This window comes from Nomascus leucogenys, chromosome 22a, assembly GCF_006542625.1.
Source record: "Nomascus leucogenys isolate Asia chromosome 22a, Asia_NLE_v1, whole genome shotgun sequence".
Lineage (NCBI taxonomy): Eukaryota > Metazoa > Chordata > Mammalia > Primates > Hylobatidae > Nomascus > Nomascus leucogenys.
The window spans coordinates 120,123,651-120,148,519 of NC_044402.1; the positions used below are offsets into that span (position 1 = coordinate 120,123,651).

Genomic DNA, 24,869 nt, shown 5'->3' on the forward strand with positions numbered 1-24,869 from the left:
ACAGGGCCTGTCACAGGGCCTTTCCAGGAGAGGGTAGGGCACTGACCATTCCAGAAATGGGTTTCAAATGGCACACCTTCCTAATAAGTGCCAGCCATTGTTACCACTGATGCTATCTCTGACCTGGGCCTGCCCTCATGGAAGGGCAGAGATTATGGCACCTGCCTCACTATTTGTGGGTGACGAAGACCTAAGTGGAAGCTGGAGGGGCTTTAGAAGCAGGAGGGTGCATCGGGTCAGCATAAGGGACCCTTATCTCCTCCAGAAGCTTCTTTGGGGGTTGGTAGAATGGGGCCAAGGGGCATCTGCTCTGGGTCTGGGGCAGTTGGCTAGGAGCATGGGCATGACCCCAGCACAGAGGAGAATTCTGAGAAGGAGATGGAGGAGGGGTGGGCTTGGCTTCTAGGACCCTCTCAGAGCTCGGCTGTGCTTCATCCAGGGTGGGCAGGGTGAGAGGAGGAGTGGGGAGCTGGGGCCAGGCCCTGGGCTCCTATGGAGTCCCCAGCCCACCATGGCAGTCTGCACCCACCCTTGCTGACCTCCACCCTCTCGAGTTCTAGTCTCTGGATCTGTGCCCACTTCCTCCCCTGAGTACCCAGAGCCTTTGCTGGGCTCTGTCCAGGCTCCAGCTTCCTGCTCAGCCTTAGGTCAGGAGTGGTGGGTTGGGATGCCTGGGCCTCCTTGGCCTTCCCTATCTCTGAGCTGCCCCCTGCCCCGCAGATGAGCTGACCTGCAGTGCCCGGCTGACCGTGCGGCCCTCGTTGGCACCCCTGTTCACACGGCTGCTGGAAGATGTGGAGGTGTTGGAGGGCCGAGCTGCCCGCTTCGACTGCAAGATCAGCGGCACCCCGCCCCCTGTTGTTACCTGGACTCATTTTGGTACGGCCCCTGTGCTGCAGGTGTTGAGGGCCCCACAAGGGTCCAGGTGGGGATGGGGTGCACCCAGAGGGCAGGGCCCCTCACTGTGCCTGCTCTGCATTCCCACCTCTCCCTTCTGCAGGCCGCCCCATGGAGGAGAGTGAGAACTTGCGGCTGCGGCAGGATGGGGGTCTGCACTCACTGCACATTGCCCATGTGGGCAGCGAGGACGAGGGGCTCTATGCGGTCAGTGCTGTTAACACCCATGGCCAGGCCCACTGCTCAGCCCAGCTGTATGTAGAAGAGCCCCGGACAGCCGCCTCAGGCCCCAGGTACCACCGGGGTCCCAAACGATGCTGGGGCTGCCTGTGAGGGGCCAGCCCGGCCCTGGGGTGGGAGGCATGGCCCTGGGCCTCTGGGCAGCCATGTGATCTTGCAGCTCGAAGCTGGAGAAGATGCCATCCATTCCCGAGGAGCCAGAGCAGGGTGAGCTGGAGCGGCTGTCCATTCCCGACTTCCTGCGGCCACTGCAGGACCTGGAGGTGGGACTGGCCAAGGAGGCCATGCTAGAGTGCCAGGTGACCGGCCTGCCCTACCCCACCATCAGCTGGTTCCACAATGGCCACCGCATCCAGAGCAGCGACGACCGGCGCATGACACAGTGTACGTGTCCGGGTAGGACCCCGGGAGTGTCCCCTGCAGCACCCTCTTGGCTTGCAATGCCCTGCCCCTCTCCCCAACTTTCCCCAGGCCTTTCCTCTGTAGCCTGACCATAGATGGGGTGCCTGGGGGAAGGGAACCCGGAGGGACTGTGAGGTCATTGCCTCCCCTGCAAGCCCACACAGCACTCATCTGCTGAGTCACCCCTCAGTGCCTGTTAGCACTGACTGGGCAGGCAGTACAGCCTGCTACTAACCCGCATCAGGCCCATGAGCAAGTTACAGAAGCCCTCTGTGCCTCAGTTTCTCATCTGTAATTGGGTTGTTACGAGACTAAATCAGTTAATGCATATAAGCCCTAGAGCAGGGCCTGGCACCTGGCAAGCAGTTGTGAAATCTCACTATTCTTGTTTTAGTAGCCATTATCATCAGCGGTGGTACTTCCTGGAGACATTGCAGTGAAAAAGCAGGTGTGGGCAGTGTCTGGCATGGAAGGGATGCTCTGTCCAGGGTTGCTAACAAACAGCAAATAAAGAAGAAGGGGCCAGGGGAGACACAGAGGAATGTATTTGGGTTGGTGTCCTCTTAGCCTGGGATACTTTCTTATGGGAGCATCTCAGTTCCATCCTTGGAGGAATCTGAATCTTGTGTGAGAACGTCTGCCCACCTCCCATAAGACAGTGCCCACTCTTTGACCCACGATGGTTTCCTCTTACGGCTGCAACATGACAAAGATCACCTTCATTAAGTGCTTTCTAAGTGCCAGGCCCTGAGAGCTGAAGGTGTGACAAGGACCATCTTACCTTGCCACAGGCCTGTAAGGTGGGTACTATTAGCCCCATTTACAGATGGGGAAACTGAGGCTTAGAGAGATACAGGAAGCTGCCCAGAGGCAAAAAAGGACTGTCTGACACTGGTGCCCAGCTCTTAACCAGGATGTCCCTGTCACCTATGCTACATTCTCCCTGCCTGCCCGCCTGCCCATCTCCAGTGATGCCACCCTGGCTCCGACCGCTGCCCACAGCCTCCCATGGCTGTCATTCTCAGCAGCAGGCCTCCCTGTCTCCCAGTCTGCTCTGAGGCCCTGGGTGAGTGTCTGTCTCAGGATCTAAGCTGGCGTCTCCGCTTCTGCCTGTATCTGGGGTCACTGGCAGCCCTTGGCTTCTCTTCTCTTATAAATAGTGTCAGCAGAGATAAATGAATGGGTGACTGTTCTATGCGGAGATAACTGCAAAGAGAAGGGAGGGATGTCTGGGGACAGCCCTGACATGAAGGAGGACAGTGCAGGCCTCTTCTCTGTGTCCTCGCCAGAGACAGCCTCCTTATCATCCAGGGAGCAGGGAGTAGGGAAAGAGCTTTGGAATCACATGGTACCAAGGTCAAGCTATCATTTATTAGCCGTGTGACCTTGAACAAGTCAATATCTCTGACCTCATTGGTAAAATGGGGATAATTTTTTAGGGTTGTTGCGAGGATTCGCGGGGGGGAAAGCATGTCAGGTACCTGGTATAGGCTGGGCACAGAGCAGGCAATTCTTGTAATATATCATAGAATGTATTTGGCACTTACTGTGTGTGAGGTTCTGGGTCTGGTGGGACAAGCAGATCTGACAACGTCAGCCCTCTCTTTAAGGAGCTTGCAGGCCAGGTCAGGAGCTATGACTGATGCAAGAGGAAGAGCCCCTGCCCATGAAAGGCAGGGTGGGCCAGTGCCCATCAATGTGCTGGCGAGAGGGTTGGGGTCCTGGGAGGAGTCAGAGGATGAGGGGTAGAGAGCGGGCCAGGGGCAGGGGGGCTTCATGGGCTGTACCCACTTAAACTATGTCTTGAAGGACAAGGAAGCCTTAGGTAAGAGGAGAGCATTCCACAAGGGAGGAATGTTGTGAGCAATGACCTGGAGATGGAACTCAGTGGCTCGTTCAGGGGCCTGATAGTTTGCCAGCATCAAGATGCAGAGGAGCAGCAGAGACGTGGCTGGCAGGGAGTTTGGGTTGAGGGCTTTGCTGTCCTCCTGGAGGGCTTCCCTGAAGCTGTGCTGGAGACAGAATGGCAGTGGCCTTGGGGATGGAGAAGAAGGGCTTAGGGGAGGGGCCTTGGGAACAAAGCTTTGTTCGAGTTTTGACATAGAGGTTGTGACCATGCAGAGGTGGGGAGACGAGGGGCCAGTCAACAGAGGCAGGGACCCCAGAGGGTGGCCCAGTGTAGGAGGAAGAGAAGATGATAAGTTGCCTGGCCTGACACACTGGAGGGACAGACCAGAGGGGCCAGGGCAGATGTATACTTGGAAGCCAGCCCGGGCCCGGACCCAGAGTTTGCTGCACTGTGGATGCACTTCCTGCTGCCTGCCCCATCCTTGCCCCATCCTTCCCCACTCGCCTCCTCCCTGCAGTGGATGGGGGTGAGGGAACAGGCCCGGGATGGCATGGGCCTACCCCTCAAGGTATCCTCCGGGCTCAGGCCCAGTGTCACTGTCCCTCCCCCACCAGACAGGGATGTCCATCGCTTGGTGTTCCCTGCCGTGGGGCCTCAGCACGCCGGTGTCTACAAGAGCGTCATTGCCAACAAGCTGGGCAAAGCTGCCTGCTATGCCCACCTGTATGTCACAGGTGAGGCAGGCACCCTCGTGGTCAGCTGCACGCACATCCTGGCCTCTGGCACTACATGGGGGCTCAGGGAAAGGGGCCTCCACCCAGCTCCCTTCCCCTCCATCCCCTGGGGACCCTCCTGCCTTGCCCCTGCCCCTGTGGCTGAGCCCCCGGGCCCTAGCCTCCTGCCCTGAGGCTCAGTGATCTTGTGGGGCTGTTGGGCCCTTGGACCCAGCAGACATTTGACCTGTGGCTTTCAGATGTGGTCCCAGGCCCTCCAGATGGTGCCCCGCAGGTGGTGGCTGTGACGGGGAGGATGGTCACACTCACATGGAACCCCCCCAGGAGTCTGGACATGGCCATCGGTGGGTCAGCGCTGCACAGGGTGGTGGGTGGGGAAAGGGTGTGGACACGGCAGGCTCAGGCAGGTCACCCTGGGGGCCAGGCCCCAGAAGCAGATGGGCAGGGGCAGGAGCTGATGGAATGCTGGCGGGAACAGCTTTGCCCGTCTTCTCTCCACGTTGCATGGGGCTCTTGCTCTGGGTCAGGAGAGGAGGCACGGGGCACCGCCACATTCCCTTCCCATCCTCAGAGTGGGTGCCTGGGTCGGGACTTGCAAATGCTCTGTCCTCCTCTTGTCCAGGACCTCCTCCCACTCCGCCTCAGTTTCCCAACCTCAGGTATCAAGGAATCAAGTTCAATTCCTGCCCCATCTGTGCCTGTACTGGTACCTTGTTGGCTCTAAACCTCCCAGGGAAGTGGCTGGGCAAGAGCAGATGGGGGGGACAGGCAGGAAGCAACAGTAGAGACTGAGGAACGTCCTCAGAGCAGACTAATGATGAGTTCCAGGGTCCTGGGCCAGCTGGATGGGGAGGGGTTGCTGCACCTGCAACAGCAGGCTCTAGTAGCTCCTCTCCCGCCAGACCCGGACTCCCTGACGTACACAGTGCAGCACCAGGTGCTGGGCTCGGACCAGTGGACGGCACTGGTCACAGGCCTACGGGAGCCAGGGTGGGCGGCCACGGGGCTGCGTAAGGGGGTCCAGCACATCTTCCGGGTCCTCAGCACCACTGTCAAGAGCAGCAGCAAGCCCTCGCCCCCTTCTGAGCCTGTGCAGCTGCTGGAGCACGGTGAGCCTGGGTGCTCCTGTCAGGTGGGGGTGGGAGCTGCTGGGATGGGGAATGGGACCCTGTGGTGGAGGCTCAAGGGCTGGCCTGGACATGGTAACTGGCAGGAGCAGCCTGGCCGGGGGGGACCTTGGCCCATCTGTACATTTCCTTCTCCCTCCTGAAAGCAGCAGGGCACAGTGGCTGAAGCTCAGGCTTTGGGATCGGCCTGCTGGGGTCCAACCCCACAAGCCCAGCTTTGCCACTCCCTGGCTGTGTTCCCTGGACAAATTGCTAAACCTCTCTGAGCTTCAGCTTCCCCATCTGTAAAAATGGAACTCAAGTGTTGATGAGGGGTGTTAAAGGAGTGGCAGGTGCTGAGGACCTGGCGTCAAGCCCAGCACAGAGCCTGCGCTGTCCTCCCAGGCCCACCCCTGGAGGAGGCCCCTGCCGTGCTGGACAAACCGGACATCGTGTATGTGGTGGAGGGACAGCCTGCCAGCGTCACCGTCACATTCAACCATGTGGAGGCCCAGGTCGTCTGGAGGAGGTGGGCCCCTTTCCCACATGTGGCAGCCCAGGTCTGGCCCAGCCTGGCCAGAATGCCCTGGGGCAAGATCTGGGTGACCTCCCTGTCATGTGTCCCCAGCTGCCGAGGGGCCCTCCTAGAGGCACGGGCAGGTGTGTACGAGCTGAGTCAGCCAGATGATGACCAGTACTGTCTTCGGATCTGCCGGGTGAGCCGCCGGGACATGGGGGCCCTCACCTGCACCGCGCGAAACCGTCACGGCACGCAGACCTGCTCAGTCACATTGGAGCTGGCAGGTGGGTGACAGCGGGCCTTCTTCTTAGCCTCCCTCCAAGGCCCAAAGCTCTCTCTTCACACCCGCCAGGTACACAACCCACCTGACACTGCTGCAGATCCAAACCCATGTCCTCTGGTCAGGCCTGTCCATGTCATGGCTATACAAATACCATACTAGTAATAATGACAACAATCATACTAATGAGATTTATTGGCCAGACGCAGTGGCTCACACCTGTAATCTCAGCACTTTGGGAGGCCAACACGGGTGGATTACCTGAGGTCAGCAGTTCGTGACCAGCCTCGCCAACATGGTGAAACCCCGTCTCTACTAAAAATACAAAAATTAGCTGGGCATGGTGGCAGGCACCTGTAGTCCCAGCTACTTGGGAGGCTGAGGCAGGAGAATCACTTGAACCTGGGAAGCAGAGGTTGCAGTGAGCCGAGATCGCTCCATTGCACTCCAGCCTGGGCAACAAGAGCAAAACTCTGTCTCAAAAAAAAAAAAAAAAAGATGTATTGAGCCTAGTGTGTGCCAGTCTCAGTACTAAGCACTAAGCACTTTACGTGTATTGCCTTATTTAATGTTTACATCAGCCTTGTGAGATGGGGTTGGTTATTATCCCCATTTTACAGATGAGGAAACTGAGGCTGAGGCTAAGAGGAACTGGCCCAAGTTCACAGAACCTAATAAGTACAGGATTTGGGTTCAAGTGTGGCTGCCTGACTCCTAGCTCCTGTGTTAAACATAATAGGAAACAGTATCTCAGATATAACAAACATGGGAAGACCAAGTTGGTTTTTAAAGAAACTCATGAGCATATCTTATCACTGGACTGCCAGCCCTGAGAATCCTGGCCGCCCTTTGGCACAAGCCTGTTTGACAGAGCCTCCCAATGTTTGCAGCAAGGATTCTTTTTTTTTTTTTTTTTTTTGAGACAGTCGTCTCACTCTGTCACCCACACCATCTCGGCTCACTGCAACCTCCACCTCCCAGGTTCGAGTGATTCTTGTGCCTCAGGCTGCCAAGTAGCTGGGACTACAGGTGTGCACAACCATGCCCAGCTAATTTTTTGTATTTTTAGTAGAGATGGGGTTTTGCTATGTTGGCGAGGCTGGTCTGGAACTCCTGGCCTCAAGTAATCCATCCACCTCGGCTTCCAAAAGGGCTGAGATTATAGGTGTGAGCCACCGCGCCGGGCCTTAGGATTCTTTTTATAATTTCTCCTTTAAAGATGTAGTCTCTCAAACTAGTTACTACCTAATGCATTAGGTAGTAACTGGTTTTCTAATTTGTTAATTAACTCTAGACATATGTAATCGCCACTCGGAACTCCTGATCAACATGGGCTAAACAGGGTTACCTGCTGAGTAAATACAATGCCAACCAAAAGCAAAGAAAGTGACATTTTACTTAGCACAGGCAATCTTATCATAGGTAAATGGACATTTTCTGGTGCTTTCAAAAAACCATTGAAGCTCACTTGAAACTTTCCGGTGCTTTGACCTTCACAGACTGCCCCCACCACCTCCCAGCCCATGGGGGACAGGATTCCTAGAGGGGAGGGGAGGCATCTGTGAAGTGGAAGATCAGTGGCAATAGGGTGTGTAACAAAGAGACAGGGAACTCTTCTGGCCCTGCTGTGAAGATGGTGGGGGTGCTGGGCACTCTTTTAAGTGTCTCCTTCCTTGCCTGCCCTGTCCCTAGCATTCTCCACTCAGTCTCCACTTTACTTCTTGACAATTCATCTTCAGGACTCACTTTCTTCCCAGATATAGGTGGAGCCCTGAAGTTTGGGGAGCCCCTGGCCCTGAGAGCCCTGCAGCACAGCCTAGCTGGAGCAGTGACCGATGGAGCCCCATTTGAGCCCAGCCAGCCAGGGCTCAGACGGGGCTGGGTCTTGCACTGACACTCCTATTCCACTAGACCCCACCCCACCACACCCAGACAGGGCAAGTGGAGTGGTGGCCCCCCTTCCTCCACGTCAACCTCACTGCAGTGTCTTCCCCACCCCCAGGATGGCCTCCCCCGTTGTCTGTGTGCCTGTGAAGGGTGGGGGTCCACACCCGACCGCCCTGCCTTCCCAAGTGCCTGACTCATCCTACTTCTCCTCAAGCTGAGATGCTCAAACACGCTGGGGTGGGGGGTGGGGGCTGGGGGGGACACCTGGAAGTCACAGGCTCCTTTGCAAAGCACATTGCAATATGTATTTAATTCCATCATGAGAATTAGAAGCTGCTTTACCAGGAAATCATATGACCACGTGATATGTATGGAGAATGAAATCACAACCACATGTGGGAGATACTGAGATTCCATTTCTAGATGGTTTGGTTAGTATTTGGGGGTTACTTGTTTGTTCATCTTGCCATCTCCCAGATGCTATTAATAGAAGCCCCTCTAAACGTTTTTCAAAGATTCAGTGAAAAAACTTCAAGATAGAGGCAATGCCATCCATGAGCTTAATTCAGGGTCACAGGCTGAGCCACCTGCAGGGGCCAAGTTCAGGTAGTCAGAAGCCAGCGGGTGGCCCTGTGAAGAAGGGCGGCCACCCACAGGGGGCAGCATTGAGCCACTCCTCGCCTGCTGATTCATGCAGCGAGGGGAACGACTCAGGATGGCCAGTCCTGATTTTTCAAGAGAGGCAGAAAATCCAGATTTCTTTTGAAAATCTCCTAATTTCAAAGCTGCCAAATGAATACAGAAGGTCAAACAAAGCAAGCCTGCACCTTGTGCCAGGTTTCCTGAGATTTGGAGAACATCACGTTTGGATTTACGGGGCGGGGCGGAGCTTGGTCCAGGCGGGGAACTCTGTTGTCCCAGTTGGTGGGGGATGGGGAGTGGTGGCTTGCAGGGAGGCAGGGGTCTAGCGTTCTGATTGAGCCAGTCGCTGATGGGGGATCTGGGGAGGGGCTGAGGAGGCAGGGTAAAGCCAACCCTTTGCCCCTCTCTTCCTATCCCTATCCCCATGTGTTTCAGAGGCCCCTCGGTTTGAGTCCATCATGGAGGACGTGGAGGTGGGGGCTGGGGAAACTGCTCGCTTTGCCGTGGTGGTCGAGGGAAAACCACTGCCGGACATCATGTGGTACAAGGTCAGAGTGTGCTGCTGGCTGAGCCTGGGGGAGGGAGGAGGGGGCTCCCTGGGGGCATGGGAGAGTCCTGGGAGGCCTTAGGAGGGCGGAGCCCGGGCAGAGGCGTGGTTAGGAGGAGGAAAGGGGATGCAGGAGACTGACTAGCTGAGGGGTGCAGGGCTTTCTGTGGGAGATAAGGGAGGAGCTGATTCTGGCCCCTGGCGAGAGATGCGCTGCCCAGAGTAGGAGATGAGGGCGGGGCCTGGTACAGCGGCTCCTGGCCCCAAGGTAGAGGTGAGGCCAGGCCCAGGCTGAAGGTGAGACCCAACTCTGCAGGACGAGGTGCTGCTGACCGAGAGCAGCCATGTGAGCTTCGTGTACGAGGAGAATGAGTGCTCCCTGGTGGTGCTCAGCACGGGGGCCCAGGATGGAGGTGTCTACACCTGCACCGCCCGGAACCTGGCGGGCGAGGTCTCCTGCAAAGCAGAGTTGGCTGTGCATTCAGGTGGGCAGGAGTTCCGGAGAAAGGTAAAGCGCCCACCCCCTGGAATCTGATGTGACCCCCCATGCTCTGCCCAGGAAGCAGCCAGCCCTGGACTCGAGCCACCACACCCCCAGCCCAGCACCCCGCCTTGAGCCCCCCACATTCTTGCACCTCTTCTCTCTCCTTCCTCTGTCCACCTGTCCCAGTCTCTGGCCTGCTGGCTTTCTTCCCCTCCCGCCTAACACCATGACATCTCTGCCCCAGCTCAGACAGCTATGGAAGTCGAGGGGATCGGGGAGGATGAGGACCATCGAGGAAGGAGACTCAGCGACTTTTATGACATCCACCAGGAGATCGGCAGGTGTGGGGCTAGGAGGGAAGCCAGTGGGGGCCGAGAGAGGCTGCTGAGTCTGAGGGCTGGGAGGGGTGGAGAGGGCCACAGTGATGGCTGATCTCTGACCCCCTCCCTGTGTCAACCAGGGGTGCTTTCTCCTACTTGCGGCGCGTAGTGGAGCGTAGCTCCGGCCTGGAGTTTGCGGCCAAGTTCATCCCCAGCCAGGCCAAGCCAAAGGCATCAGCGCGTCGGGAGGCTCGGCTGCTGGCCAGGCTCCAGCATGACTGTGTTCTCTACTTCCATGAGGCCTTCGAGAGGCGCCGGGGACTGGTCATTGTCACCGAGCTGTATCCTGGGACAGGCTAAGGGCTAGGGGGATCCATGCCTAAATGACTGGTCCTTGTAACATCCAATAGGCAACATGTTTTACAGTTTACAAAGTAGTCCCATTCACAATTGGGAGGGATACATCTGGAGACTTCTATGAAAACCAACAGTTTTAGCCCATTGTTAGCTTAAATTTGCATAGCACTTAATGTGTGCCTGGCAGTGTTCTAAGAGTTTTACAAATATTAACCTATTTAATCCTCATATATTCCTATGTCCTGGAATTTTATTATTAACTTGTATTATCCCCATTTTACAGGTGAAGAGACAGGCATGGAGAGGTTAAATTACTTGCCTGAGGTCACAGAGCCAGCAAATGGCCTATGCTTTTCATCATGAAATGCAGTACAGTGCATCTGCATATTTGTAGTGACCCCATTTCAGATCAATACTTGGCTTTATTTGGAGGTTGTTTTCATAAGGAACAGATTTTACCCTTTCATGAAGGCTGTGGTTAAGCAAAGGCACATTGAGGTAAGGATGCTGGGTGATTGGCTCATCACCCCAGTAGCAGGGTGACTGTAACCTGCACATGAGCCTCCTGCCTGCACTGTTTGAATTCAAACCTCAGCAAAATGACAAATTATTCCATGTCATGGACCTTCTAGGTCATTCTCAAATAGAGTCAAGAAGTGCCATCCACAGTCAACAAAATTCTGCTGTAATTTGATCCCTATAAATGCTTTACAGGGTGGGCAGGAGAGGAAATGTTATTCCTATGTTACTCCTGGGAGAACCTAGGCTCAGAGAGGTGAAGTGACTTGTATGAGATCCCACAGAAAGTGGGAGTTCAAGCAGGGATGACCCACCTGTGCCCTCAGAGGACAAGAGGTGGGGAGGGGGTACACGTGGAGGAGGGGAGAGACAGTCTCTGACTAGTATCAAGTCTTCTGTAAGGGGAAGGAGAACCCCATGCTGAGCTGGGACCTGCCCTGAGCTCTGGGCTGGGCCGGGCAGTTGGCACTGGGCACTGTTCTCCTTGATCTGGGATGTAGCTGCACAGAGGAGCTGCTGGAGCGAATGGCCAGGAAACCCACCGTGTGTGAGTCTGAGGTGAGGGCAGTGGGTGGCAGGGGCCAGGTTGGGCACCAGCCTTCACCCACCTGAGCTTTGAGAACCAACAAATGGGTCCTGAGTGTGCCATCTGTGCCCACAGGAAGCCAGGGGTGGAGGTGGAGAGCACTGTTAGGCAGGCAGCAGAGTCCCCACCCAATGATACCAGACCCCCGTCTATCTGGGACTTGCGCTGTTCTCTCTAAATCTCAGCAAACCCACCCCAGCTCCTAACTGTTGTTTCCCACTCTTCATCACATAAACATCCCCCAAACATTTCTCCTGGAAGGAGCCCCACCTAGATTTTATTGATCTCACTGCAGCCCGGCCACGTCAGGCTGTACATGTTGCGCACTGCACAATTTTACTTATTACCATGCAATGGCTCCTCCCTATAATTGTGCTGTACCCTCCGGTGCATATGGTAGCCTTGGATCTTTGCAACCCCAAACCTGTGTTTCAGCCCCTTCCATGAGCCATCTGAAGGCTACCCCACAGGCACAGCCTGACTGCTTGCCGCCCTGGAGGTGTTCAGACATACACCACCCTACCCCCACAGACTCTGGGCCCCCTATTTCCACAGATCCGGGGCTATATGCGGCAGGTGCTAGAGGGAATACACTACTTGCACCAGAGCCACGTTCTGCACCTCGATGTCAAGGTGAGGTGGGGACTGGAGAGCAGACAACCCCTGTGGGAGCCAGGAGTGGAGCGTCCTTCCTTGTTCATTCGGCCCGCACACCTCGCCTTGTGTCTTCCAGCCTGAGAACCTGCTGGTGTGGGATGGTGCCGTGGGCGAAGAGCAGGTGCGGATCTGTGACTTTGGGAATGCCCAGGAGCTGACTCCAGGAGAGCCCCAGTACTGCCAGTATGGCACACCTGAGTTTGTAGCACCCGAAATTGTCAATCAGAGCCCCGTGTCTGGAGTCACTGACATCTGGTAAGGCTGGCATGCTAGGCTGGGTGGACCAGGGCAGCTGCCCTTGGGGCTGTGCTGGGGACGCGCTCACTGGCAGGGAGATTTACCAAGCCTGGATTCCTTCTGACGGTGGGCTGGAGGCATTTGCAGGGTCTCCTGCCCGTGTTACTCCTTGCCCCTTGTGAGTCAGGGCTGCCCCATTCTCTCAAGGCCTCAGCCTTGTTAGTCCTTGACTCCTTGTCTGCCCTGGAAGCTGGGCCTTCCCCTCAGCAGCCAGCATGCCTCCTCCAGTGAGGCAGACATGGTCCCATTGGTTTCCTGGGCTTCCTGGGCCAGTCCTGCCATGACCCTGGACTTCTCCAGGCATATCTGGATCTGGGTTCAGGGTCCTCCCTGAAGCCACTCCTGTGCCCGTTGTCCATGGCAGTGTTCCCAGGGAGGTAACAGCTCATTCAGGTCAGCAGTAGCAAAGAACTGCTCCCTTCCAGTTGGAGGGGGGGTGGTCCTCTTACCCATCACTGTCCTTTCCCTACAGGCCCGTGGGCGTTGTTGCCTTCCTCTGGTAAGGACCCCTCTGCAGTGTCCCAGCAGTCTCCTGGGAGGTCCACCCCTAACCTTTGCAGGGCTGCAGCCCACCCACTTCTCTTCCGCACCCCCCACTCCTTGCACCGCAAGGAGCCTCATGTGCATGAAGGTGGACACCCCTGTCTGCATGCCCACACTCTGCTTGTCCCCACACCCCTCCGTAAGAGGTGAGCACCCTAGATGGAGAGAGCCCAGCGCAGGCTTAGGGCCATGGAGGCAGGGAACTCTTTGGCTCTGAGTGTCCAAAACTTGGACTAGAAGGGAGTGGAGCTCAGGATGGGCACATCCCGTTGGCACCAACTCTTCACTCATGGAGAGGCCACACTGGAGGAGGGATGGAACAGGTCCTCTAAAGCACAGGCCACTAGGCCCCAAGGCAGCACCACTTCCCTGCCCATCAGGGGGCTGGGGAGGGGACAGGGCAGGAGAGAGTCTGCAGCCTCACCTCTTACCCAGATTTGCCCAGCCTTTGTCATTCTCACAACCCCAGAGCCTCCATCTGTCTCCAGCCCTGTGCCCCCACTGGCATTCCTCTTTGTCCCTGCCTGCCCCTCATGACAGCCCTCTTCACCCCTGCAGTCTAACAGGAATCTCCCCGTTTGTTGGGGAAAATGACCGGACAACATTGATGAACATCCGAAACTACAACGTGGCCTTCGAGGAGACCACATTCCTGAGCCTGAGCAGGGAGGCCCGGGGCTTCCTCATCAAAGTGTTGGTGCAGGACCAGCTGTGAGTACAAGGCCCTGGGAGCCCCAACCTGCAGGGTCACCCTCATACCACCTGCCTGCTACTCCCCAACTCCTGCCCCTCAACATGCAAGCCCCCAACTCCTTAGGAGCCCTGTTTGCTCAAACAGTTATTGACTCACTGATGGCTGTATGATAAATCCCTTCTTAATCCTCATTCATTCACAGGAGACCTACCGCAGAGGAGACCCTAGAACATCCTTGGTTCAAAGTGAGTCTAGTCTGCAAAGTGGTGGCATAAAAGGTGGAGGGAGAGAGAATGTTACTAACAGCTCTATTTATTGAGTACCTACTGTGTGCAGTAACCACGTTAGGCATTGTATGTACATATGACCTATTAGCCTCACAATAGCTTTGCAAAGGAAGGCATTAGTCCCATTTTGTTGACAAGGAAACAGGCTCAAATCAGTGATGGAGTTGGGGGTATATATACTGGACTCCAGGGCATACATCTGAACGTCTCCATCCTGGGCGTCCTCAGTGGAGTTCTCCCCCATGCTTGAGACCAGACGCTGGTCTTCCTGATTTCTGTCTGTCCATGTCTGTCCTGCACTGGTCCCATACAATAGCGTTGGAGGTGACCAGGCAAGCTCAGCCCCTTGGTTATGAGCTTCATGTGGGCAGGTTCTCGGTTCTCACTCATTCATCTTCAAACCCCAGTGCCTCAGGGCACAGTGCCAGGCATTGATGGGGTCTTGGGGATTTGGGAGGGGGGGGTTCAGCAAATGAGTCTGGAAAGAGCGTCTGAATAAACTGTTCATGGAGGGTTGTGCCAGGTCACTTGAAGGCTGAGGTCATTCTGGTATCAGGAGTTGAATTAAGAGCCTTCTTTCGGCCGGGCGCGGTGGCTCACGCCTGTAATCCCAGCACTTTGGGAGGCTGAGGCGGGCGGATCACGAGGTCAGGAGATCGAGACCATCCTGGCTAACACGGCGAAACCCCGTCTCTACTAAAAATACAAAAAATTAGCCGGGCGAGGTGGCGGGCGCCTGTAGTCCCAGCTACTCGGGAGGCTGAGGCAGGAGAATGGCGTGAACCCCAGGGGGCGGAGCCTGCAGTGAGCCGAGATCGTGCCACTGCACTCCAGCCTGGGCGACAGTGAGACTCTGTCTCAAAAAAAAAAAAAAAAAAAAAAAAAAAAGAGCCTTCTTTCTCAGACTGGAAATGAGCTCCAGAAGAGAGAGCCTGGGTGGGTAGCTGAGGGAAGCATCCATTTTGGTCTGGACCACCAAGGCTCCAGATGTCTGGGGTGTTGGCCCTACATAGAGACAGAGGGGAGCTGGGGAGCCGGGGCCCAGGTAAGGGGCCTAAGAGCACAGGCCTCCCAGGGCAGCTGGTTTACCAGGACAGGGCCATGAGCCTGGGTGGAAGCTCAGAAGCCTCCCTCTGGGAGCCACCAGCTTCCTGCCTCTCCCCTGGGGGGTTCAGGGGATTTGTCCTTAGGTGTGCACCTTGGCTGTAGGCATTGTCCTGACAGACCCAAGGGGAAGGGGACCCCCAGGAGCCCAGACTCAGTGCTGCTCGATCCACTCTCTCCTGCCACCCTGCCCCACGGACTTTGTCTCTCAGTTGCCAAACCTGGAGGGTCTAGGTTGACAGCTTTTCCTCAAGCCCTCTTTCCTGGGTTTGCAGACTCAGGCAAAGGGCGCGGAGGTGAGCACAGATCACCTGAAGCTATTCCTCTCCCGGCGGAGGTGGCAGGTGAGTGTGGCAGGCCAGCCTCTGTGCTTTCCACCTTCTCTCTAGCACTGCCTTCCCCCTCCTGTGGGCCTTCATCTCCTGCTCCTGTCTTCTCGCTTTCACTGGCCCCATGCCCAGCTTCCTGCCTGTTCCCTGACCCTGTGCATGCTCAGGCCTCTCCCCCAGGGCTGAGGTGGGCCTGGGGGGGACAATCCTGCCCCAGGGGTCCCTCAGGTCTGACTCCAGTACCCTGTCTCCAGCGCTCCCAGATCAGCTACAAATGCCACCTGGTGCTGCGCCCCATCCCCGAGCTGCTGAGGGCCCCCCCAGAGCGGGTGTGGGTGACCATGCCCAGAAGGCCACCCCCCAGTGGGGGGCTCTCATCCTCCTCGGATTCTGAAGAGGAAGAGCTGGAAGAGCTGCCCTCAGTGCCCCGCCCACTGCAGCCCGAGTTCTCCGGCTCGCGGGTGTCCCTCACGGACATTCCCACTGAGGATGAGGCCCTGGGGACCCCAGAGACTGGGGCTGCCACTCCCATGGACTGGCAGGAGCAGGGAAGGGCTCCCTCTCAGGACCAGGAGGCTCCCAGCCCGGAGGCCCTCCCCTCTCCAGGCCAGGAGCCCGCAGCTGGGGCTAGCCCCAGGCGGGGAGAGCTCCGCAGGGGCAGCTCGGCTGAGAGCGCCCTGCCCCGGGCCGGGCCGCGGGAGCCGGGCCGGGGCCTGCACAAGGCGGCGTCTGTGGAGCTGCCGCAGCGCCGGAGCCCCAGCCCGGGAGCCACCCGCCTGGCCCGGGGAGGCCTGGGTGAGGGCGAGTATGCCCAGAGGCTGCAGGCCCTGCGCCAGCGGCTGCTGCGGGCAGGCCCCGAGGAGGGCAAGGTCAGCGGCCTCAGGGGTCCCCTGCTGGAGAGCCTGGGGGGCCGTGCTCGGGACCCCCGGATGGCACGAGCTGCCTCCAGCGAGGCAGCGCCCCACCACCAGCCCCCACTCGAGAACCGGGGCCTGCAAAAGAGCAGCAGCTTCTCCCAGGGTGAGGCGGAGCCCCGGGGCCGGCACCGCCGAGCGGGGGCGCCCCTCGAGATCCCCGTGGCCAGGCTTGGGGCCCGTAGGCTACAGGAGTCTCCTTCCCTGTCTGCCCTCAGCGAGGCCCAGCCATCCAGCCCTGCACGACCCAGCGGCCCCAAACCCAGTGCCCCTAAGTCTGCAGAACCTTCTGCCACCACACCTAGTGATGCTCCGCAGCCACCCGCACCCCAGCCTGACCAAGACAAGGCCCCAGAGCCCAGGCCAGAACCAGTCCAAGCCTCCAAGCCTGCACCCCCCGCCGAGGCCCTAAAAACCCTAGCGCTGCCCCTCACACCCTATGCCCAGATCATTCAGTCCCTCCAGCTGTCAGGCCACGCCCAGGGCCCCCCGCAAGGCCCTGCCGCGCCGCCTTCAGAGCCCAAGCCCCACGCTGCTGTCTTTGCCAGGGTGGCCTCCCCACCTCCGGGAGCCCCCGAGAAGCGTGTGCCCTCAGCCGGGGGTCCTCCGGTGCTAGCCGAGAAAACCCGAGTTCCCACGGTGCCCCCCAGGCCAGGCAGCAGTCTCAGCAGCAGCATCGAAAACCTGGAGTCGGAGGCCGTGTTCGAGGCCAAGTTCAAGCGCAGCCGCGAGTCGCCCCTGTCGCTGGGGCTGCGGCTGCTGAGCCGCTCGCGCTCGGAGGAGCGCGGCCCCTTTCGCGGAGCCGAGGAGGAGGATGGCATATACCGGCCCAGCCCGGCGGGGACCCCGCTGGAGCTGGTGCGACGGCCTGAGCGCTCGCGTTCGGTGCAGGACCTCAGGGCGGTCGGGGAGCCGGGCCTCGTCCGCCGCCTCTCGCTGTCACTGTCCCAGCGGCTGCGGCGGACCCCTCCCGCGCAGCGCCACCCGGCCTGGGAGGCCCGCGGCGGGGACGGAGAGAGCTCGGAGGGCGGGAGCTCGGCGCGGGGCTCCCCGGTGCTGGCGATGCGCAGGCGGCTGAGCTCCACCCTGGAACGGCTGTCGAGCCGATTGCAGCGCAGCGGCAGCAGCGAGGACTCGGGGGGCGCGTCGGGCCGCAGCACGCCGCTGTTCGGACGGCTTCTCAGGGCCACGTCCGAGGGCGAGAGTCTGCGGCGCCTTGGCCTTCCGCACAACCAGTTGGCCGCCCAGGCCAGCGCCACAACGCCTTCCGCCGAGTCCCTGGGCTCCGAGGCCAGCGCCACGTCGGGTTCCTCAGGTGAGGAGGGGCAGGGGTAGGGCAGCAGGTGCCGAGGAGGGTGGGGTGCGCTGGAGAGAGGCTGTGGGAAGAGCAGAGGGCTGGGGACACCCACCAGGGGCAGGCTGAGGCCCCGAGGGTGGAATCAACAGAGCTGGAGGGGAGGAAAGCAGGAATGGCAGCAGGGCTGGGTGGGCTAGGTGATCCTTCTGGTTCTCTGGGCTGAGGGCTGCAGAAAGGTGGGAACTTGCTGGTACTGACAGCAAATACTCACGGGCCTGGGTCTTCACAGCCCCAGGGGAAAGCCGAAGCCAGCTCCGCTGGGGTTTCTCTCGGCCGCGGAAGGACAAGGGGTTATCGCCACCAAACCTCTCTGCCAGCGTCCAGGAGGCGTTGGGTCACCAGTACGTGCGCAGTGAGTCAGGTAATAGAGGCCTGCTGGGTGAGGACCCTCCTGCACTCCCGTACCCCCATCAGGGAGCAGTCATGGCTGGTGAGAGGTGGGCCACCTTGACAAGCCTAGTGGAAGGGGTCTGCTCAGACAACTATAACAATAGCAGTAGCTGCCATTCATTAGATAAGCTGACTGTTCTATTAAACACTTTACAAGCACTGCCTCATTCAATCCTGCAGCATTGTTTGGGAAATGTTAGTATCATTGTCTCTATTGTACAGGTGAGGAAACGGGCTTAGTGATGCTAAGGATCAGTCCAAGTCGCAGGGCTAGTAAGTGGAGCAGCTAAAGTTGGACTGTGTGACCTTCTGCAGCCAGGTTCCTGAAACAGCTTCAGGACACCATACTTATGTCTGTCTGGGGCTGGCCTCCTCTCTCCTGGGAGACCCTAGAATGTTTCTGTAACTGGCTGTACTTTTCAAGGAGCTCAAGATATAGGGCCCTCCTGCTCCCACAGTCCCCCTTTAGATGTGTGTGTGCTTGGGTGTGTACCCAAAGACACTCAATTTCTCTCCAGCCTAGAGGACCACGACCTGGATTGTGCCCCCTAAGTCTCCATTGCTCTGCAGCTCCGAACACCTGACTGCTCCTCCCTGACCCTTCTGCACAGAAAAGCAGCCTTCCGCGCTCTTTGCTAGCTCTTTGCTAGCTCTTTGCCCTCTTCTGTTTCTCTGCCCGAGTGTCCTGGAGCTCCAGATAGGGAGGCATTCCCCACGTGGCGTTACCCCATCCCCCCGATAAAGGGGCATTACTCAAGGATGACAAGCAAAGGCTTCGGGAGGTTGGGGTTTCCAGGCCAGCATGCAGGAAAGGAGCGAGTCCATGAAGCCAGGCCACCAGTCCTGTTCTTCCCCCATTTCCTGGTAAAACTCAGAATAGAGTGGTTGTCGAGTCTTGCCTCAGCTGGGCTTATAGGGATTGTGTCCAGCCTTGGCCAGGGCAAAGGGGGCTGCACTGAGAGAAAAGGAAGGAGGGAAGGGCTGCTGGTGGGGAGGGGAGGGTGGAGAATGAGGGGGAAAGAAAGCGATCAGCCAGCAGAGAGGCCTGGGGACAGCTGATCCCTTTCCACCTGGGGCCTCCCTCCCGGCCCAGTTTTGCTTATGCAGCTGATTTCCTGCCTAGGCAGTGTCCCCTTACCTCATCCTCTCCCTGTTGCCTGCAGAAACAAGGCTGTCCCAGTCCACTTTAACAACCAGGGCTGGCCCCTAGGAATGGGGGTGGGGCTGGCGGGGCTGGCAGGGCTGGGCCCGGATCACTTTCACCTCTGAGAGAGGTGGCCTCTCTCTCTCTCTCCGTGCTACCCAGTACCCTCACTTGGCCTGGAGGCAGCCATTGAGAAACTGTGTTCACATTGCCTTGTTGGAGCCTCAGTGTGGGACCCCTCCTTGGGGAGCAGTGGGGTACAGCGGGAAGGGGGCACACTGCCATCCTGATCACCACACCTGCTGAGTACTCCTTTCCTGCCTGGCTCATCCCCACTCCCAGTCCCCCACAATTCTTCAGACAGGCAGCAGCTGGGGCTCCCAAGGCTCCTCAGCTTTCTCTGCCCAGGTGAATAAAATCCACCTCCAAGTCCTCCCCTATCCCCACCCTTCACCCACCACCCCCATGGCCGAACTGGGATTCTTCTAAAGGGACATTCCCAGGGATCATGCACTCAAATCCTCAGGGCACTAAGGAGGCACAGGCTGGCTACATTGGAGGAAGGAAAACTGGTCGCATCCCTAGCCCTGTGTGTGCACAGCCACCAGCTAGCTGTGAAGGCAGCTTCTCTGCTTTGCTGAAACAGCCTTTCTCTGGGGGTCTGCTCCAGGCTTCTCTGCTGGCCATATTATAGAGATAATGATAACAACAAGAAAAGTTAGTATTTATGATCAGTTACTCTATGGCAGACACTTTACATGCCTCGTAATCGTCACAGCAAGAATCCTGTGGGCGCGGTATTATTTTCCTTGATTTACAGATTAGAAATGGAGCTTCTGAGAGAGTAAATGACTTGCCCAAGGTCAGGCAGATACTGTCTCTTGCCCCTTCAAAAGCTCTCACCACTTAATTGACCTGAAGTAGTATACAGAAGACCTACGACCCTGTCCCCGGATGGCAGGTGGGAAGAGGGGCCAGGAGGCCGACACGCTTCCAGGGTCTGCCCACAGTTTTCCTAGACTGCAGCTCTTTTGAGACTGCACATTCTGATAGAACATTCTTCATTTGGTCCCATCTCAGCTCGGGTCACTAACTCATCTCAATTCTCTTCTCACTTGCCCTATGGTGCCCCAGAGAGGGTGGGTCTTGCAGGATCTTAACCATTATAGTTTTTCAGTATTTGTTTGCTTTTATTTTATTTAACAAATGCTTATAGACCACCTACTTAGTGCCAGGCCCTGCTCTAAGTGATTTACAAACCCATGACATAAGTAGCATCGTCAATAGTCAGTGCAAGGAAAAGGCAGTTGTGCACACAGTGAGGGCCTGGGGAAAGTGATGCTTGCCCCAAAGAAAACTATCGAAGGCACGGCGTGGGGTTCCACTTTCCACATCCGCCTGGGAAGAGACAAAGTTTCACGCTGCTTCCTGATGGCTGTTTGCAGGCCTTCTCCACTCCTCCCTCAGCGGTAAGTGGGCCAGGGTCCCTACAGACAGATGGCCGTCTCTGCTTTTCCTCCAGACTTCCCCCCAGTCTTCCACATCAAACTCAAGGACCAGGTGCTGCTGGAGGGGGAGGCAGCCACCCTGCTCTGCCTGCCAGCGGCCTGCCCTGCACCGCACATCTCCTGGATGAAAGGTAAGGAGACTCTGCCTCCCACAGAGAGGGAGGCCAGCAAGTGGCCCCGAGCCCAGGGGATGGGAGGGGCTAGGCTGGGGTGGGGACTGAGCACAGTTGGGGGGATGCTGGAATGGGGAGTGAGTGAGGGGGCCTGGATATGTGCTACCTCACTCAGCAGCTCCTCCTGCTCCTCCCTGTCCCCAGACAAGAAGTCCTTGAGGTCAGAGCCCTCAGTGATCATCGTGTCCTGCAAAGATGGGCGGCAGCTGCTCAGCATCCCCCGGGCGGGCAAGTGGCATGCCGGGCTCTATGAGTGCTCGGCCACCAACGTCCTGGGCAGCATCACCAGCTCCTGTACCGTGGCTGTGGCCCGTGAGCCTGGGGCAGGGCCCCAGGGGGGTAGTGATGGGGATGGCGGGACAGGGCTTGAGGGGCTCTTAGCTAGGGAGTAGGGGCTCACTGGGACTCTTCTTTCTCTTGCCAGGAGTCCCAGGAAAGCTAGCTCCTCCAGAGGTACCCCAGACCTACCAGGACACGGCGCTGGTGCTGTGGAAGCCAGGAGACAGCCGGGCACCTTGCACGTATACGCTGGAGCGGCGAGTGGATGGTGAGGATGGGGCAGCTGGAGGGTGCGGGGAGCGGCAGGGGGAGGGGAGAGGAGTCTGGTAAGGCCAGTGCCCTCCCAGGCTCCACAGATAGCACTGTGGGAGCTGGGGCTACCCCTTCTGTGACCTCAGCCCCTCCCTCATACTGCCTATAGGGGAGTCTGTGTGGCACCCTGTGAGCTCAGGCATCCCCGACTGTTACTACAACGTGACCCACCTGCCAGTTGGCGTGACTGTGAGGTTCCGTGTGGCCTGTGCCAACCGTGCCGGGCAGGGGCCCTTCAGCAACCCTTCTGAGAAGGTCTTTGTCAGGGGTACTCAAGGTCAGTGCAATAGTGTGGGGTGGGAGGAGGAAGGGGGCCCTGAGCCTAGGGTTCTTGTGGAGCACCATGGCCTTGCCCCAAGGCACCACGGTAATGATTTTCTCTCTCTCTTAGATTCTTCAGCTGTGCCATCTGCTACCCACCAAGAAGCCCCTGTCACCTCAGGGCCAGCCAGGGCCCCGCCTCCTGACTCTCCTACCTCACTGGCCCCACCCCTAGCTCCTGCTGCCCCCACACCCCCGTCAGTCACTGTCAGCCCCTCATCTCCCCCCACGTCCCCCAGCCAGGCCTTGTCCTCACTCAAGGCTGTGGGTCCACCACCCCAAACCCCTCCACGAAGACACAGGGGCCTGCAGGCTGCCCGGCCAACAGAGCCCACCCTACCCAGTACCCACGTCACCCCAAGTGAGCCCAGGTCTTTCGTCCTTGATACTGGGACCCCAACCCCAGCCTCCACTCCTCAAGGGGTTAAACCAGTGTCTTCCTCTACTCCTGTGTATGTGGTGACTTCCTTTGTGTCTGCACCACCAGCCCCTGAGCCCCCAGCCCCTGAGCCCCCTCCTGAGCCTACCAAGGTGACTGTGCGGAGCCTCAGCCCGGCCAAGGAGGTGGTCAGTTCCCCTGGGAGCAGTCCCCGAAGCTCTCCCAGGCCTGAGGGTACCACTCTTCGACAGGGCCCCCCTCAGAAACCCTACACCTTCTTGGAGGAGAAAGCCAGGCAAGCAGGGCTGGGGAAGGGAAGAGGACAGAGGGGAGTGGGCCAAATGTCTGTAGCACATGGCTTCGGAGAGAAGACCAGACTGTCCTGGCTGGGGTTGGGGGAGGTGCTGAGACCTGGGTTATTAGAATGATTGAGTTTAAATATGCCAGACACTGCACTGCGTGCTTTAGCCATATGATCTCATCAAATCTTCACAACTCTGAGAGACACTGCGCTATTAGCATCACCCATTTCACAGATGGTTAGAGAAGCTATGGGATTTACCTAAGGTACAGAGCCAGTGAGTGGCGAAGCTGGGACTCGAACCCTGGTTTCTAGGATTGAACTCTGGAGCCCACACTGGAACCACTGCATTCTTGTCCCTAGGGGTCCCTGCTCTCCTCCATTAGTCCTCACTATGGAAGTGTCCCCCTCCTCTCCTCTGAGCCTGTGGTGTCCCTCCCCCCGACACACAGGGGCCGCTTTGGTGTTGTGCGAGCGTGCCGGGAGAACGCCACGGGGCGAACGTTCGTGGCCAAGATTGTGCCCTATGCTGCCGAGGGCAAGCGGCGGGTCCTGCAGGAGTACGAGGTGCTGCGGACCCTGCACCACGAGCGGATCATGTCCCTGCATGAGGCCTACATCACCCCTCGGTACCTCGTGCTCATTGCTGAGAGCTGCGGTAACCGGGAACTCCTCTGTGGGCTCAGTGACAGGTAGCTGGGCGTTCTGGGGGAGTAGGGAGGAAGAGGTAGGGGAGGCTGGGCCGGGTATCATCTGCTCCACCCCTGCCCTCCCAGGTTCCGGTATTCCGAGGACGACGTGGCCACTTACGTGGTGCAGCTGCTACAAGGCCTGGACTACCTCCACGGCCGCCACGTGCTCCACCTAGACATCAAGCCAGATAACCTGCTGCTGGCCCCTGACAACGCCCTCAAGATCGTGGACTTTGGCAGTGCCCAGCCCTACAACCCCCAGGCCCTTAGGCCCCTTGGCCACCGCACGGGCACGCTGGAGTTCATGGGTGAGGGGACCAGCTGCCAGCCAGGGTGGGGACAGAGCACTGCCAGAGAGGCAGCAGCCAGGGCTCACCCCACTTCACTTACATATGTGCCACTTATTGAGTGATTACTGTATGCAAGCAATGAACAAAGTATGTGGATTGATCTTTACAATAACCCTGGAGTGTGGCATAATATTAGCCCCTTTTACAGATGAGGAAACTGAGGTGTACTGATGTTAAGGATTTGTGCAATCAGACAATTATAAATGCTAGCGGCAGGATTCGCTACAGCCAAAAAGACAGGAGAATCAATTATTATTTTATTTAAATAAGGAGAACCAGCTACCATCGAGCAACCTGCTAAATGCTTGACATTCATGATCTCTCTTCCTTAGTGTGGTTCTACAGGCCACACTTTATGAATGAGGCTATGGAGAGCCAGGCAGGTTTAATAAATCGCCCAGGGTCCCATAGCTAGAAGGGGCAGGTCCGGGATTAGAGCCAGCCAGGCTGATTCTGAAGGCTTTTAATCTTGGTGTCAGCCACACTCTTTGTGAATGGGAGCCATACCTTGGAGCTGATCCAAGGGAGCTTGTCACCTTGCTTCTCAGCCCCTCTGGAGTTTTGGGGACCCTGCCACTTTGTGCCAGGGTTAATTCCTCAGGTGTCCCATATGTCTCTTGGGGTATGTCACCACCTCTGTCTTGCCTACTGGCCTTCTGGGCCTGCCACTCTGGTCATTCCCATGGTCTGGTGACCTGGACATTGTCCTGCTGCTCAAGCACCTAGGGACCTCCCCCGCCCCCACTTCCCTGCCACCAGGAAGCTGGGTCATCTTGGCCTCTGTCTCCTGTCAGCTCCAGAGATGGTGAAGGGAGAACCCATCGGCTCTGCCACGGACATCTGGGGAGCGGGTGTGCTCACTTACATTATGTGAGTGTCCCCTACCCCGCCGCAGCCCTCTCTGCCCACACAGTGAGCTCCGGACTCACCTTCTGCTGACACCCTCTCCCCCGTGCCCCACCTCCCCTGTACACACATCCACACCGCACACTCACACTCAGGTGCACAGTAGCACGGCCCTGAGCACTGTGCACCCAACACCAATGTCCTTCTGGGTCTGGGTGTTGGCCTCCAGTCTGCATATGTCAATCAAGCTATCTTCCCCAACAGGCTCAGTGGGCGCTCCCCGTTCTATGAGCCAGACCCCCAGGAAACGGAGGCTCGGATTGTGGGTGGCCGCTTTGATGCCTTCCAGCTATACCCCAACACATCCCAGAGTGCCACCCTCTTCTTGCGAAAGGTCCTCTCAGTACATCCCTGGTGAGTGAGCCCCACACCTGCCATCCCCCAGTGTTACCTGCCCCTGGCCCGGCCTGTGCCAGAGGTCTCCCAGCTCCTCCCCTGCTCCTAGGAAGAAGTCTGCTGCTTCTACTAAATGGTCATACTACTACCATTTAAAGCCCGAGGCAGCCCCCTGCAAGGCAGAATCACTGTCCCCATTCCAGAGATTGGGGAATTGAGCTCTTGA

General features: G+C 57.9%; 1 protein-coding gene across 8 annotated transcripts in view; it reads left to right on the forward strand.

Moving 5' to 3' along the window:
- The window catches only part of SPEG (striated muscle enriched protein kinase), a 51,769-nt gene that overhangs the window by 25,739 nt on the left and 1,161 nt on the right, over positions 1 to 24,869 (forward strand). For 4 of the 8 annotated variants that reach the window (XM_030802466.1, XM_030802462.1, XM_030802464.1 and 1 more), the window contains 30 exons: positions 721 to 879; positions 1,001 to 1,190; positions 1,298 to 1,521; positions 4,003 to 4,122; positions 4,362 to 4,466; positions 5,025 to 5,231; positions 5,634 to 5,757; positions 5,857 to 6,032; positions 8,993 to 9,105; positions 9,421 to 9,589; positions 9,833 to 9,929; positions 10,049 to 10,249; positions 11,285 to 11,342; positions 11,926 to 12,003; positions 12,104 to 12,282; positions 12,797 to 12,823; positions 13,426 to 13,578; positions 13,764 to 13,806; positions 15,228 to 15,296; positions 15,536 to 17,510; positions 17,782 to 17,913; positions 20,609 to 20,725; positions 20,912 to 21,079; positions 21,192 to 21,314; positions 21,468 to 21,635; positions 21,750 to 22,353; positions 22,812 to 23,051; positions 23,136 to 23,359; positions 24,196 to 24,271; positions 24,512 to 24,661. In XM_030802466.1, the coding sequence (XP_030658326.1) occupies positions 721 to 879; positions 1,001 to 1,190; positions 1,298 to 1,521; positions 4,003 to 4,122; positions 4,362 to 4,466; positions 5,025 to 5,231; positions 5,634 to 5,757; positions 5,857 to 6,032; positions 8,993 to 9,105; positions 9,421 to 9,589; positions 9,833 to 9,929; positions 10,049 to 10,249; positions 11,285 to 11,342; positions 11,926 to 12,003; positions 12,104 to 12,282; positions 12,797 to 12,823; positions 13,426 to 13,578; positions 13,764 to 13,806; positions 15,228 to 15,296; positions 15,536 to 17,510; positions 17,782 to 17,913; positions 20,609 to 20,725; positions 20,912 to 21,079; positions 21,192 to 21,314; positions 21,468 to 21,635; positions 21,750 to 22,353; positions 22,812 to 23,051; positions 23,136 to 23,359; positions 24,196 to 24,271; positions 24,512 to 24,661 (6,469 nt within the window). Of the gene's footprint in view, positions 1 to 720; positions 880 to 1,000; positions 1,191 to 1,297; positions 1,522 to 4,002; positions 4,123 to 4,361; positions 4,467 to 5,024; positions 5,232 to 5,633; positions 5,758 to 5,856; positions 6,033 to 8,992; positions 9,106 to 9,420; positions 9,590 to 9,832; positions 9,930 to 10,048; positions 10,250 to 11,284; positions 11,343 to 11,925; positions 12,004 to 12,103; positions 12,283 to 12,796; positions 12,824 to 13,425; positions 13,579 to 13,763; positions 13,807 to 15,227; positions 15,297 to 15,535; positions 17,511 to 17,781; positions 17,914 to 20,608; positions 20,726 to 20,911; positions 21,080 to 21,191; positions 21,315 to 21,467; positions 21,636 to 21,749; positions 22,354 to 22,811; positions 23,052 to 23,135; positions 23,360 to 24,195; positions 24,272 to 24,511; positions 24,662 to 24,869 lie in introns of those variants that run through there. The other 4 variants (XM_030802463.1, XM_030802467.1, XR_004027737.1 and 1 more) reach the window with 4 other exon arrangements.